Genomic DNA, 15,637 nt, shown 5'->3' with positions numbered 1-15,637 from the left:
AATCCAGCGGATGGCTTTAGAGGCGAACACAGCTCTCAAAAAGAGCTACACAGTTCTAGATTTGAAGCTTTCGTGACTGCAAGGATTCATACTCTTAGGTTTTTTCGGTAAAGTCACGTAGGTAAAACATTAAGTTAAAATTAATAAAAGTAAAATAAAAATAAAAAAATCACGACGTTTCGGAGGCAACACAAGCTTCCGTCTTCAGGTGGACCGTCACAGCACGATTGCGGTATCTCTTTACTTGATACAGAAATCGTGCTGTGATGGTTTCACCTGTAAACAGCAATCGTGCTGTGAAGGTTCCACCTGAAGACGGAAGCTTGTGTTGCCTCCGAAACGTCGTGATTTTTATTTTTATTTTACTTTCATCATTTTTAATTTTATTTTTTACCTACGTGACTTTATCGAAAAAACCTAAGAGTATAGCGCTATACAGCTCAGTGGGCCCCACCTGACAACATAAACAGTGCAGTGTTTAGTTTAGTCCAACGGAAGCCGTTACACGCCGGACGACAATCGACGGACCTTGGCACTGATGTCGTCGTATGCCAACCGGAACAGTTCGTCCGGGGAACTCGTCCCGTCCAGGTAAGGTTCTGTGGGGCACAGGAACCCCAATGGTACAGCAATGCCACCCGTCTGAGATTCAAAGCCAAAGCGGTCATCTGTTCATATGAGCGTTGGAGGTGGTGTTCACCTCCTGTTCGTAGCCCTGACCCAGTGGTGGAAGGGGTGAGTCTATCCATAGGACAACTACTGTTAGTACTCTTAGGTTTTTTCGGTAAAGTCACGTAGGTAAAAAATAAAAGATAAATAATAAAAATAATAGAAATAAAATAATAAATCACGACGTTTCGGAGGCAACACAAGCTTCCGTCTTCAGGTGGAACCGTCGCAGCACGATTGCTGTATCAAGTAAAGAGAAATTCCAAGAGACCCGACCTTGTATATATACTGGTTGAGGGGGGAGGAGCCAGGGTAGGCACCTGGAGAGGAGTTTTTTATGATAAGATTGGTTAAAAAAAAAACTACTGTTAACTTCTTTTTGGTTCTTTCGGTAAAGTCACGTAGAATGGAAATAATAAAATAATAAAATAATACATTATAAAAATAATTCTCACGACGTTTCGGCCACAACGCAAGCAGCCGTCCTCAGGTGAAGACCAGGTCTGTCGGGGAGACAGCGTCTGAATGTTAACTTCCTCACAAAGTAGTACTCACTTCACGATCCCCAGAGGGATGATGGGCTCGGTCAAACCACGACCGGGATTTTAACAGGCAACATTCCGATTGCGATCCGCTCGCTCTCCCGCCGGGTCAGAGCGCGACCACAATCGTAACGCCACTCGTTTGGGAGATTGGGTCTTGGCTGACATGCGGGTGTTAAGGGACGCACAAAACACGTCGTGATGGAGTTGTGCGTCATGAACACCGCTTTGCCATGGGAAGCCTACCAAGTTTTGAGCAATGGCCCTTCTTCTTGGCAGTACTGTCAACGTAAAATGTGAAGCTTGCTTTTGGACAAGAGCGAGTCAGGCTTATGGCCATTCCACCAGATTTACAAAGACATCAACATCCAACATTGGTGGGGCGATGTTAATTGCTGAAACATCAAATCGTCACACCCACACGTCTTATCTTTTTAAATCCTTTATATTAAGTTCACTTGCTTGCGCGCTTACGACCGTGCAAATCTTTCGGTCGTTTTTTTACCCACTTCCCGTGATCCAATCGAGCTGACATTTTGCACACAGACTCGTTGTGTGTGACAATTAATTTTCGTGAAAATTTTTTTCCAAAATTTTACACTTTTTAAGAAATTTTTTTTATATGTAATTACCAATTGCTTAATGGTGGCAAGCAATCATCTGACCCATAGGTGGCAGCCATCTCAAGCCAGAGGACGAGAGGACTCTAGCCGCCACGCATATAAAGGATTTATAGTGAAAACTTTGTTTTTACGGGTTAATTTTTTTATCTTTTCCTTTTTGTAGGTATTCCCCAATTATATCCTGCTAGTCTTCTCAGTGGCATGTGCGACTCTTCGTGTTAGAGAATAGTCCACAGGAGCGGATATCTTATAACTACTTCTAAGATCCCATCAAGTTACCTCCATGCCATGCGGTAAAACGTAGCACCTTCCTAATCTCTCTGCTTATGAGAACAAGGTTTGCTGCATGACAGCCAAACCAATATGTTGAATCCCCGAAACTGGAATCGAGCGACATTCAGTACAGAACAAAATGTGACGTCTTATTGTGCGGACATTGATGAATTGGCCTGAGCCCATCAACTCACTGCACTTAAAAACCCGGTTTAACCATGTGGCGACATGGAAACACCTGTGCCTCACATCCCAAAGGACCCGAGTTCTATTACTGACTCATATCCACGTGGGATTTGGCATCTTCTCCCCCTGTTCGGCACGAGTTTTCTCCGGGTTCTCCATTTTCCTCCCCAAGCTAAACGTGAACAATGCACCTGGTCTTCTTGGTTCTTTCGGTAAAGTCACGTAGAAGGGAAATAATAAAATAATAAAAATAAAACATAATAAAATAATTCTCTGCTTGCGTTGTGGCTGAAACGTCGTGAGAATTATTTTATTATGTTTTATTTTTATTATTTTATTATTTCCCTTCTACGTGACTTTACCGAAAGAACCAAGAAGATGAATCCCTGCAGTCACGAAAGCTTTAAATCGAAATTTAATGCACCTGGCGTTGGCCAAACACCCCAACGCAAGACCCTCCTGAAAGAGAGCCATCGGACTCAGCTTACCTGGGTTAATAAGCAATGATTTCGATTTAAAGCTTTCGTGACTGCAGGGATTCATCTTCTTGGGTCTTTCGGCAAAGTCACGTAGAAGGGAAATAATACAATATTAAAAATAAAACATAATAAAATACAATTCTCACGACATTTCGGCCACAACGCAAGCAGCCGTCCTCAGGTGAAGAACAGGGCTGTCGGAAAGACAGCGTCATTTAGACGCTGTTTGTTCATTCAGACGCTGTCTTTCCGACAGACCTGTTCTTTACCTGAGGACGGTTGCTTGCGTTGTGGCCGAAACGTCATGAAAATTGTATTTTATTATGTTTTTATTTTTTATTTCCCTTCTACGTGACTTTACCGAAAGAACCAAGAAGATAAGCAATGATTATTATTGGATATATCTATGTACGCTCTGTTCTCCAACAACTCGTGTTTTCATCACGCGAAGTGGATATAACACGATTGAGTGGACAGAACTACGTCGCGTGAGTAGGAATAAGCGATCGTACGGCTGCCTCGGAGTAGCATCGTCATCACAAGGCATTGGGATGCTGCTGGATGCTTCTAGATTCTATCCACGCACCTCAGATCTTTGTACAGCCAGCGTACGCATCCCACGTGTTATCGCGGACTGTGCTTTACCCCCACATTATATGTTAAGCATTTCAACGCAATTTTTCCCATAACGCGCTTTTCTTCAGGAACGCAACGACTACCGGGTTACAGGAGAACAGGCCGAGCGCATGTGTCACAAGGCAGCGGCTGCCTTGATTTGAACCCAGGATCTCAGCAGCGCTGGCTCAACCCTCCGACCTGTGGGCCACTCGGCCACCTCTCGGTCAATGAAACTTTGACACCGCTAGGGGCCCTTACCGACGTGCACACCGAGGCTGCGGATCTCTTCCTTGTGCTCGAGGTGCATCGGCCAAACGTGGCCCTCGAAGTAGCCGGGAGGATCCGCGGGGCAGTACACCCTGGTGCTGGGGACCGGGGAAAATCGAAGGGGACACCGCGCACACGCAATCACCTGGCGAGCCGATGCGAGCGAGGATGATGCCTCGGTGCAATGTCCTTCCCCCGCGCCTCCGATTATCACGGTTGGCTACGTGCGGTGCGAAAGACGTTCCGCATACACTGGTCGCCAGTTAGATCCCCCTGCGCGCAGCCGTTTGAAACTACGGACGTGATTTTTCTTAAATTCAGCCGGCCTCTATCCAAACGAGCTGCATAAATGACTACACCACGGTTTAGTAGTAGGTTTTTACCCTTTAAACTGGTACAAAACTGACACCTTTATACAAGGCATCATACGTTTGCAATAACCACAACACAAGCAGTCAAAATGCAAACAAAAAGAAACAACTCTGATGATGATAATGATATGCACTGTCCTTGGAGTTGATTGGTCCACACCCGAGACAGCTTTCCTTAGAGCCTAGTCTCCATTGGTGTTGGTCCAGATGACGCCAAAAGGCGTACAACTCAAAAACAGCGCACTATCAGAGTATTGAGAGCTCGAGGCAAGCATTTACACTATGAGACATCTCCTTTACCAGTGGCAAAATATAGTAATAGGTTTTTACCCTTTCAACTGGTACAAAACTGACACCTTTATATGCCTTTTGGCGTCATCTGCTCCAACACCAATGGAGACTAGGCTCTAAGAAAAGCTGTCTCGGGTGTGGACCAATCAACTTCAAGGACAGTGCATATCATTATCATCATCAGAGTTGTTTCTTTTTGTTTGCATTTTGACTGCTTGTGTTGTGGTTATTGCAAACATGATGCCTTTTATAAAGGTGTCAGTTTTATACAAGTTGAAAGGGTAAAAACCTATCACTATACATTCAACTCCTTTATACAGTCCGCGTTGCGCATCTGTTGTTCACTAAGCAAGCGAGGGTTTTACCATCTCCAGGATTACGTAAAACAAATCTCTCCATTCACATGAGCAATGGGGTGGGTGCTCACACCCCGTCGCTACACCTGAGCCAACGGTGCAGATTCTACATTCCCATGGAAGGAGCCAGTCGCTCCGTGGTACACGCTAAGCGGCGCTCACTTTATAGCCCTTTGTAAGGCTGATGGGCCGGTTAAAGAATAATTAGTGCTGTCGTCGCTACCGAATTCAATCTCACCTTCGTCTCCTCTTGGCTTCGTCGAACGGAACGGTCAGCAAATATCGGAAGTCGAACACGTTTAAAAGCGGCCTGCGGAGACAACACCGGTGGCATCAGTCGCGAGGTGGGACAGGAGCGGGCGTGGTGACGTCACACAGCTTGTGAACACAGCAACTCGAAGAGCAACACAGTTCGAGTACATGGTGGACTCTTCATCGCTACCCCCCCTCGACATGCTTCCAGGGTCAAAGCCGTTGGCTCGCGGTCACGGCGCGTCGTCGTCGTCGTCGGTGATGGGCCAAGACACACCTGTACACGTTCACTCACCTGTAGGTGTACATGATGACACACCTGTACACGTTAAGCAAGGGGAGGCGTTCACTCACCTGTAGGTGTTCATGAAGACACACCTGTACACGTTCACTGACCTGTAGGTGTACATGAGAAAGCCCTCGATGATCAGGATGTGGGGAGCGTCGGGATCGTAGTGCAGGGGCTGACTGGCGATGTGGGACTCAGAAGACAATCCCTTGAATCCAGAGGGGTCTTTGATCCACGCGTTCACAACGTTCATCATCGCGTCCATGTTCAAGGCGGTGATGACTGGAGTGAAATAGAAAGTCGTGCGGGAGCGCACTCGCCAACGGCAAAAACAAAAAAGATTTTTTAAATCCTTTATATTAAGTTCGCTTGCGCGCTTACGACCGTGCAAATCTTTCGGTCGTTTTTAACCCACTTCCCGTGATCCAATCGAGCTGACATTTTGCACACAGACTCGTTGTGCGTGACAATGCATTTTCGTGAAAAATTTTTCTCCAAAATGTTACACTGTATAGGGAATTTTTTTCAAATATGTAATTACCAATTGTTTAATGCTGCCAGAGGACGAGAGGACTCTAGCCACCCCGATGCCACGCATATAAAGGATTTATAGTGAAAAACTTAGTTTTTACGGGTTTACTTGTTTTATTTTACCAGGTAAGGCCCACTGAGCTACGTAGCTCTTATTCAGAAGCGACCTGGCCACAAATGATAGCTCAACGAAGTGGCTCATCGTGTAGACATTTATAGCAGCCAAAGTCTATGAACGCACATTAATTCTATATGTGGAGGGAAAAGCCGGAGGACCCGGAGCAAAATCCAGGCGACCACGGGGAGAGAGAGAGAGACACGCCAACTCCAAATATACAGCAGCAGGCATCAAGGTCGGGGTAGGTCTCACGACCTCCTGCATACCAGGCGAGGTAGTTAACATCTCCTAGCCACCGTGATGATGAGAGAGAGACACGCCAACTCCAAATATACGGCAGGCGTCAAGGTCGGGGTAGGTCTCACGACCTCCTGCATACCAGGCGAGGTAGTTAACATCTCCTAGCCACCGTGATAATGAGAGAGAGACACGCCAACTCCAAATATACAGCAGCAGGCGTCAAGGTCGGGGTAGAACTCACGACCTCCTGCATACCAGGTGAGGTAGTTAACATCTCCTAGCCACCGTGGTGCCCTACACATAGATGTACGCAGTGACTACAACCAACATAAGATGCAAAAATGTGTGTTTGTTATTGTTCTTCCCCGACACCTCCGATTATCACGGTTGGCTACGTATGGGGCAAAAGAAGTTCAACATACATACACATTGTTGTGGTGAATAATACACCTTAAAGGTGGATAGCAAATCGGTTCGTACCGTCATACTGGTAGAAGCCATTTGAATCCATCACGACTTCTTCTGGAGGCTGAAAAATAGTAAAATTCACAAGTAACCTGGCATTTGACCATTTAGAATACAATGCCAAAATTAAGTCGTGCAATTAGTTAAAAGGTTAGGGGAAAAGCAGAGGTCGCAAACGGGTTTTGATTCTTTACCCGTACCTGTGCCCGGCCGCACCAGGGTCGCAAATGGCTACCCGTACCCGTACCCGGCCGGGTACGTGTAGCCGGGTTTCGGGTAGGGTACGGGTATCGGGTACCCGGTTGCGACCTCTGGGGAAAAGGTGCGGCCCTGCAATTGTTTGCTCACAACCACTTCTGGCAGAAGGGCCTCCACTCGAGGGAGCTCAAAGGTGGTAATGTGTGGTCTCTACACTTCAACAACGGTCAGTTGTCTTCAAAGGGGCAGGAGTGGCAACACTTTCACCTACTAAACCTGTCTATGGACTATAACTGTGTGGGGAAACCACTTCACACCACCACGTGGACATCAGCAGAGGGGAGGGGGATTTTAGAAACCTGTCCCAATGTTTCAACCGCCGCACCAGGATGTCGAATTGAACCGCGGACTTCTGGATCGCAAGTCCAGTGTGCTCTTCATTAGACTGTGGCCGTGTTTCACTATTCCCACACGCGCGGCCTGCTGCAGAGATGTTCTCCACATGACGGTGAAAGCAACAAAATATATTTCGACGTAAAGCTTTCGTGATTGCAGGGATTCACCTTCTTGGTTCTTTCGGTAAAGTCACGTAGAAGGGAAATAATAAAATAATAAAAATAAAACATAATAAAATATTTTATTTTGTTTCATTTCTATTATTTTATTATTTCGTGACTTTACCGAAAGAACCAAGAAGACAAAAAAACTATAATCTCTTAATTTGAATCTGGAATTTGTTGATAAATTGTTGGAAGATAAAATGTAATTCGGTGTTTTTGTACCTGCATTTGTTAGTTACCGGGCCGAGACCACCAACCATCAACTCACTTCAACTGAGAACCCGGTTCAACCCTTTCCCGGTCCGATGATGCACGTGTATGTCTGGAAGCAACACTAAAATAAAACAACTTTCTCGGTACCGATGCTCCCACAAGGCCACGCGGGAGTGCGTGCGGTGGCACAGTTTGGCGCCAGCTATCATAGAGCGCGGTCGTGTAGCTACAGTTCTCTGCGGTGAGTTACAATATCTGAACCGCTTGCGTGTTCCGAGATTCAGCGGTGAACGGGACACCCACCCTGCCACTTGCGGTCATCCTTGGAATGGGAAACGGTTAATCACACGAGGAGAGAACCCAGATTTGCAAACCCGGATCATGGCCATGGTGGCACAGTGCTACCCCAGCCACCCACCACCCGTGTATTTCAATGTATACGTGTGAGGACCTTTGCACGGCTTGAAAATTCATATCTCCCCGCAACTTCCACCGTTCATTCCAATCTTCTTTTGTAAATCTGTAGCCCAACTCCTCTCTGACATATATCCCTAGGTCCCGATAATCCCACCTTTCCCGTTGGAACAGGCAGCACGAATTCAAGCGTTTAATTTTTTACGCTGCTCTGTACGTTGCTTTGTACTCGCCTTGAAGAAGTCATCTTGGTGGATGACTTTGCAGTTGGGGAGTGCCTTTTGAAGTCGGAGGCTTAAGGAGGTTTTACCTGCGTTGGTCACACTGGGAGAGATTGCGCTCTGTGTCAATGTTGGCTACGTTTGAGAGGCCCGTGTCTCCTGGCGACATCAATTTGCGAATGAACGGGTAGTGGTGGTGGTGGCGCACGCCTGGAATCCATCACTGTGGATGCAGCAGCGAGGGTTGATGGATCACCGCAACAGATGTTGCGAAACACCCCGCGCGTGTGAGTCGAAGTGACATAGCCTGGCTCGCCAGGAGATGGCGGCACAGCAAAAAAATATCGACTAAACTAAATGACTCTTTGGTTTTTTCGGTAAAGTCACGTAGGTAACAAAATGAAATAAATGAAAACAACTCAATTAAATCACGACGTTTCGGGCGCAACACCAGGTGGGAAAGCGTGGCCTACTGCTGATGCAGACTGTAGCAGCAGGCCACGCTTTCCCACCTGATGACGGACGCTTGTGTTGCGCCCGAAACGTCGTGATTTAATTTAGTTGTTTTAATTTATTTAGTTTTATTTTTTACCTACGTGACTTTACCGAAAAAACCTAAGAGTATGAATCCTTGCAGTCACGAAAGCCTCAAATCTAGAATGAAACTAAATTAGTCAGCTATTGTTATTTAACGAGCCTACTGAGCTATATCGCTCTGATGCAGAAGCGACCTGGGCCACGAATGATAGTTCAACGAAGTGGCTCATCGTGTGGAAATGTATAGCAGCCAAACACTTTAAATGCATGTTTCTAAATGTGGAGGGAAAAAAAACGGAGGACCCGGAGAAAAATCCACGCGACCATAGGGAGACTGTGAAAACTCCAAATATACAAATGTCAGGGTCGGGATCGAACCCAGGACCTCTTGCATACCAGGCGAGGTAGTTAACATCTCGCCACCACAACGTGCCAAATAATGCGCGATTAGCATGACTGGCTACGTACGGTGCAAAAGAAGTTCAACATACAGTACCTACAGTACAACCGTTGTATAAGCAAGTGGGTTTGTGAACTTTTGAGTGCAATTGTGGCCCTGTTTGAGTGTTAACGTCTCTTGTGTGCACGGTGTGTGCAATCGTCGCTGACCCCTTGACCTCGGGGCCCCCTGCGCTCAGCAACTGTGTTAATAAATAAACATTGACGAAGCCCAAGTGAACAGATTGCTCAAACCAGCCCAGTGCACGACTCAAATGAACAGAACATCTTGAGGCCCGGCGAGTCGTTCCTGGATAAATAAATGACCGGATTACGGGAATCATTGTGATTACGATTCAGTGATAATCTGCATCAAGACACTCACCCACTAATGCCGATGACGATCTTCTCTTTGGCCAGCATGCCGCTCACTCGCTCGCTCTCCCGCGCGCTCGCCCGCTCGCTATCCGTGCCGTCTGCCGTGCGCCACACTCAGGCACCGGTGGTCACGGGCCGAGTACTCCACTTCTCGTCCCCGCTCCCTGCTCGACAGCGAAAGGGGATGCTATCACAGCGGGTTCGGAGGTCAATGCAACACGTGGAAATAAACGGCCTCGTGGCGTCGAGTGACTCGAGGGGGATGTGCACCCCCCCCCCCCATGATGAAGCCTAAACCCCTCCCTTATCCCCTTCTCGTTTGTCATTAGAGTCAAATGAAATGCAATTCCGGGATAATATTCTTAGGTTTTTTTCGGTAAAGTCACGTAGGTAAAACATTAAAAATAAAAAAAGTAAAATAAAATAAAAATCACGACGTTTCGGAGGCAACACAAGCTTCGGTCTTCAGGTGGAACCGTCACAGCCACGACAGCTGTCGTGATTTTTATTTTATTTTACTTTTATTAATTTTAATGTTTTACCTACGTGACTTTACCGAAAAAACCTAAGCATATGAATCCTTGCAGTCACGAAAGCTTCAAATCTAGAATTCCGGAATAATGTTTAACAGCAGTGGCGGTTTCTTTTCAAAGTTCACCGGTTTGGCGAACACCCACAGGCCCCGCCGTCATAAAATAACAAACGCGCGTCTGTGTGCCGCGTGAATCACTCTGTAACGCGATGAAAAGAATCCCATGACTGGACGAATGATTTCGATTTAAAGCTTTCGTGACTGCAGGGATTCATCTTCTTGGTTATTTCAGTAAAGTCACGTAGAAGGGAAATAATAAAATAATAAAGATAAAATAATAAAATTTCGATTTAAAGCTTTCGTGACTGCAGGGATTCATCTTCTTGGTTCTTTCGGTAAAGTCACGTAGAATGGAAATAATAAAAATAAAACAATAAAAAAATTCTCACGACGCTTCGGCCACAACGCAAGCAGCCGTCCTCAGGTGAAAAACAGGTCTGTCGAGAAGACAGTCTGTTCTTCACCTGAGGACGGCTGCTTGCGTTGTGGCCGAAACGTCGTGAGAATTATTTTATAATGTTTTATTTTTATTATTTTATTATTTCCATTCTACGTGACTTTACCGAAAGAACCAAGAAGATGGACGAATAATGGTTCAGCTCAGCGAAGCGGCAAACACTTGGGGGCTGAACTGCGGCCACTGAAGGCGCTACGACACACAGGTTCACCTACGAAGTACCGCGTGTGTCAAAGTACAATTAATAAATTGGGTTAATTCTAGATTTGAAGTTTTCGTGACTGCAAGGATCCATACTCTTTGGTTCTTTCGTTAAAGTCACGTAGATGAAAAAAATAATTTAATAATAATGATAAAAAGAAAATAACTCAATTAAATCACGACGTTTCGGAGGCAACACAAGCTTCCGTCATCAGGTGGAAACGTTACAGACAAATTATTCACTATTCACTACAGTAATTTCTCTCACTACAGTAATTTTGCTGTGGCTGTTCCACATGATGACGGAAGCTTGTGTTGCCTCCGAAACGTCGTGATTTAATTGAGTTATTTTCATTTTTTTTTCATCTACGTGACTTTACCGAAAGAACCACAGAAAATAGATTAGGTTATTGCGGCCTGTCCTCAGTGGTGGTGAGAACACGAGCAGAATGTTCGGCAGACACAGGCAGATTGCATCTCTTGCTAGCGCTGTTCAGCGTGCAACATTATGTTTCATGTTTGTTTAACAACGACCGGGTCGTTCCTCCCCTCGCTGAGGTTGTGTTTGCACCACTTCAACGCAAGGTCACGCTGCAGAATTGGAATCAAGCCCTGCTTGCTTGTCACTGGACATGAACTAGCTTGGCATGTAGCATGTAATCGCGCTTTTGTTAACCCACCGCTAAATTGTAATCGCCATAAACGAGCTGTAACGGTGATGGCAATTACAGATTAAAAGGCTTCGTTCGATTGTGCAAGTCGGACGTGAAAAAAAATACACTTGATGAATATATAACCTACGACCCTGTGTAGTGACGTGACATCCTCGAGTCACAGATGGTCAATATTGCTTTAAATTGCACTTGCAAATCTCGCGTTTTGTCACGAAATTATTACATATGTTGAACTTCTTCCGCACCGTAAGTAGCCAAGCGTGCTAATCGGAGGTGCGGGGGAAGGACAACAAACGAAACGCAGAAAGCAGTTCTAAAAATAAAACGAGTTTTTAATACAAATTAAAGAGCATACGCTCCAGTGGCTTCCTAATATCAGAAGAGCGTTCCAGACGGCCACAGAAACGCATCTGAAAGCGTGCGATGCAGTGACCGTCTTTGTTCGATGGCTAACCAAAATCCGCTGCGAGGATGAGCTACGTGGATATTAATAATTGACGATGAATGACCTTTGGCAGCTAAACTTTTGAGTGTTTTAGAGATAACCACCTGAACATGCACTGTCATTCTGTAATGCACTGGTCATTATTACGCTGTGTGCATTTTAACACGTAGGCTTTCGCGACCAATATTATTCATAATATAGGTTTTTGGGTCAGATCGCGTTATTTATAAATGTGTCGTAACCCTCCAACACCCGACACGGCCAAACAGTATAAAATGTGTCACATTTTTCAAAGGACAAAATAATTCACTTCTTTAGCCCACCGGTGTGTTGAAGAGAGAATCAACAGCATTGTCAACCATGTGGTTTTTTTTATTTTAAGGGAAAAACGTTGCCTATGAAACGCACATTCTTGAAACTCACTTAATTGTTTAGAATTTTTCTAAATTAGAACAAAAAAAGTAGATACGTATGTAGAAGCGATGCACAAACTTCCAGTGAGATGATTACATGACTGTGTTATTTACTGTTAAGAAAACTAAGCGGGACTTGGGCAGGCCACGTTGTTAGAAGGGATGATTGCCGGCAGTGTAGCATCGCTCATATTCATCTTGAAGATGACCTAAGTGGACATCTTCAGAAAGGTGCCCGATGGTTTATTTGGACAATGCACAAAGGCGGCGTGCTTTTCACACGTTTTTAAAACTAAAAACGTTGTTTTCTTCTTGGTTCTTTCGGTAAAGTCACGTAGAAGGGAAGTAATAAAATAATAAAAATAAAACATAATAACATAATTCTCACGACGTTTCGGCCACAACACACGCAGCCGTCCTCAGGTCTGTCGACCTGGTCTTCACCTGAGGACGGCTGCTTGTGTTGTGGCCGAAACGTCGTGAGAATTATTTTATTGTGTTTTATTTTTATTATTTTATTACTTCGCTTCTACGTGACTTTACCGAAAGAACCAAGAAGATGAATCCCTGCAGTCACGAAAGCTTTAAATCGAAATTAAAGACGTTTTATTTTCATTTTACAAGGTCCAGTGAGATATAAGGCTTTTTTTCAGATGCGACCTGGCCACAAATGATAGTTCAACGAAGTGGCTTATCATCAATCTAGATTTGAAGTTTTCGTGACTGCAGGAATCATACTCTTTGGTTCTTTCGGTAAAATAAAATAAAAATTAAATTTTAATTAAAATTAAATTTCTATCAAAATTAAATTTCATACCTACGTGACTTTACCGAAAGAACCAAAGATTATGGCTTATCGTGACTGCAGGGATTCATCTTCTTGGTTCTTTCGGAAAAGTCACGTAGAAGGGAAATAATAAAATAATAAAAATAAAACGTCGTGAGAATTATTTTATTATGTTTTATTTTTATTATTTTATTACTTCCCTTCTACGTGACTTTACCGAAAGAACCAAAGATGATGGCTTATCATCACCATCATCACGTGGACTATTTATAGCACCAGCTAAATACTCTTCAACGCGCGAGTTTGATTCTAAACGTGGAGAGGAAAAACACCCTGAGGGCTCAATGAACGGAACCCCCCCAAAGTGAGAAAATCGTCCACGAGAGAAGACGGAGCGGTGAAATCGTTTTGCTTGGGGAGGTTTTCATCCAGCAGTGGACTACGCACGGCTTTTGTGAGTCTGTACCGCGAGGAGCGGTGGCGCAGTGGTTAGCCCACTGCGCCGTGACCCCCCGGCGACCCCCGTTCTATTTCCGCTCACGACAAAACAAACTAGTGACGTCACGCGCGCGCCGGGTCCTGCGTTTCCCCTAGGTCGACTCAGCCTCAAATGAGTACTTGGGGGCCGTCCATAAATGACGTCACGCGATTTTGAACGATTTTGACCCCCCCCCCATCGTCGCACGGCGTCACATAGTCAGACCCCCCCCCCTTTAAATATGACGTCACAAAGCTCTGCCCCCCCCCCCCAAAATAAAACATGCTTCAAATCGCTTTAAACTATTGTCATTGCAGTGCGTATTTAATGCGCCGCTGCACTCTGATGTTGTAGGAGAAAACATTCATAAAAACGTCTATTTAATTAAGTAGAACGTGTTGTCCGTATTTATTTAAAGTTGCGCCTTTTTATGTGACGTCACATTTCTCAAACGCCCCCCCCTTCGTCACACATCGTCACAAATGTCAGACCCCCCCCCCCCCTAGGTGCGTGACGTCATTTATGGACGGCCCCGTCCTTCACAGCGCTTGGCCCAGGCTGTCTCAGGCTTTGTGTGGAGCGGGTCACAGGCCTCAAGGATGCCCGCACCGGATGAACATTTCCCCACAGAACACACGCCGTCGTCTGAACGACCAACCGACCTTGCCGCTCGCTTATTGCTTATTAAAGATACGGACACTTTGAAAAAGAGGGAGAATACTTTTAAAAGGAACTGCAGACCGGCTCGCAGAGGCGTTCCGAGGGTCTGCTTCTTCTTCTGCAACTCAAAGAAATGACGGGGAAACCCCCATCAGCCAATCAGCGGCCGGCTCGCGTGCGTGTCGACCAATCATAGAGATCAAACTCTGGTGACGTCACACCACGATGGAGTTTTGTCGGGTTGCCACGGCAACGCGGGGGGTGGGGTGGGGGGGGTTCTTGGGTTTCCTTGACAACGTTGGTGAGAAACTTGGGTTTCTATGGTAACATTAAAATATTGTGTTTCTATGACAACGTGGTTCAGATTGTTGAGTTTCTTTGCTGTGAAGTTTTTGGATTTCTGTGACATGAGATTGTTGGGTGTCCATGACAACTTGGGTGAGCTTCTTGGGTTTATATGATAACGTGGTAATATTCATGTATTGGGTTTCGATGACAATGTGGGTGAGATTATTGAGTTTATAAGGCATTTTATCATTGGGTTTCTATGACGTGGGTGAGATTATTGGGTTTCCCTAACAACGTGAGTGAATATTGGGTTTCCATGACAACGTGAATAAGAAAATTGGGTTTCTATGACAACATGAGATTATTGTGTTTCTATGGCAACGTGAAATTCTTGACAAAGTGTGCGGAGAAACTTAATCCGCCAATTAATTTACAAATTTCTTAAAACACATGTAATGTCTATTATACTATATTAAACAATTTACGTTACTGTATTACTAAAACTTATAGACATTGATTAAAATGAACAACAGGATATACGTATGGACTCCGTATGTAGTGTTTGACACCTGTAACGGATTGCAATGTTGATCGAGCCAATCGTGGTGTATTATGAGCGCCTTCAAATGTTTGCACGCGCAGAGGGATATAATCAGGCTCACAGCCAACTCGCCATATTTTGTCCTCATGGCAGAGGTCGCAACCGGGTACCCGATACCCGTACCCTACCCGATACCCGGCTGGGTACGGGTATCGGGTAGCCGTTTGCGACCCTGGTGCGGCCGGGTACGGGTACGGGTAGGCCGTGAGTCACTGGTGAGTAACCGTTTGTCACTCATTTCGGGTAGGGTACCCCGGGTACGGGTAAGGAACGGGTTCCCGGACGGGTACGGGTACGGGTAAGGAATCAAAACCCGTTTGCGACCTCTGCCTCGTGGTACTGTGCTATTAGAGGATTTTAGGAATATTCGGTACAATAATACAGGGTTAGTATGGATGGGTGTAACTTGTAGTCTGGTGATAGTGCCTTACGTTGATAATCGCTAGTCCAAGCCGGCCTAAGCAGCCTTTTGGAAATTAAGCTTTGATCAGGTCTCAGACCTCTCACGTTTG

At 45.4% G+C, this 15,637-nt stretch overlaps 1 protein-coding gene across 2 annotated transcripts; it reads right to left on the bottom strand.

The window, feature by feature from the left end:
* Nucleotides 1-204: 204 nt before the first annotated feature.
* On the bottom strand, nucleotides 205-14,356 carry LOC144946176 (nicotinamide riboside kinase 1-like). 2 transcript variants are annotated; one of them, XM_078874990.1, is made up of 8 exons: nucleotides 14,298-14,356; nucleotides 9,537-9,693; nucleotides 8,189-8,279; nucleotides 6,586-6,634; nucleotides 5,324-5,498; nucleotides 4,914-4,985; nucleotides 3,649-3,755; nucleotides 205-599 (listed from the first exon to the last, which is right to left on the bottom strand). In XM_078874990.1, exons 2-8 carry the CDS (start codon nucleotides 9,572-9,574, stop codon nucleotides 502-504), a joined length of 630 nt encoding a protein of 209 aa, XP_078731116.1. In that variant the 5' UTR covers nucleotides 9,575-9,693; nucleotides 14,298-14,356; the 3' UTR covers nucleotides 205-501. The 2 variants fall into 2 exon arrangements, with proteins under 2 accessions (XP_078731116.1, XP_078731117.1); XM_078874991.1 differs by having other exon boundaries at nucleotides 14,318-14,356.
* Nucleotides 14,357-15,637: the final 1,281 nt, after the last annotated feature.

The sequence above is a fragment of the Lampetra fluviatilis genome, chromosome 40 (genome assembly GCF_964198595.1).
Source record: "Lampetra fluviatilis chromosome 40, kcLamFluv1.1, whole genome shotgun sequence".
Classification (NCBI taxonomy): Eukaryota; Metazoa; Chordata; class Hyperoartia; order Petromyzontiformes; family Petromyzontidae; genus Lampetra; species Lampetra fluviatilis.
This window is presented reverse-complemented; position numbering and strand designations above follow the sequence as displayed.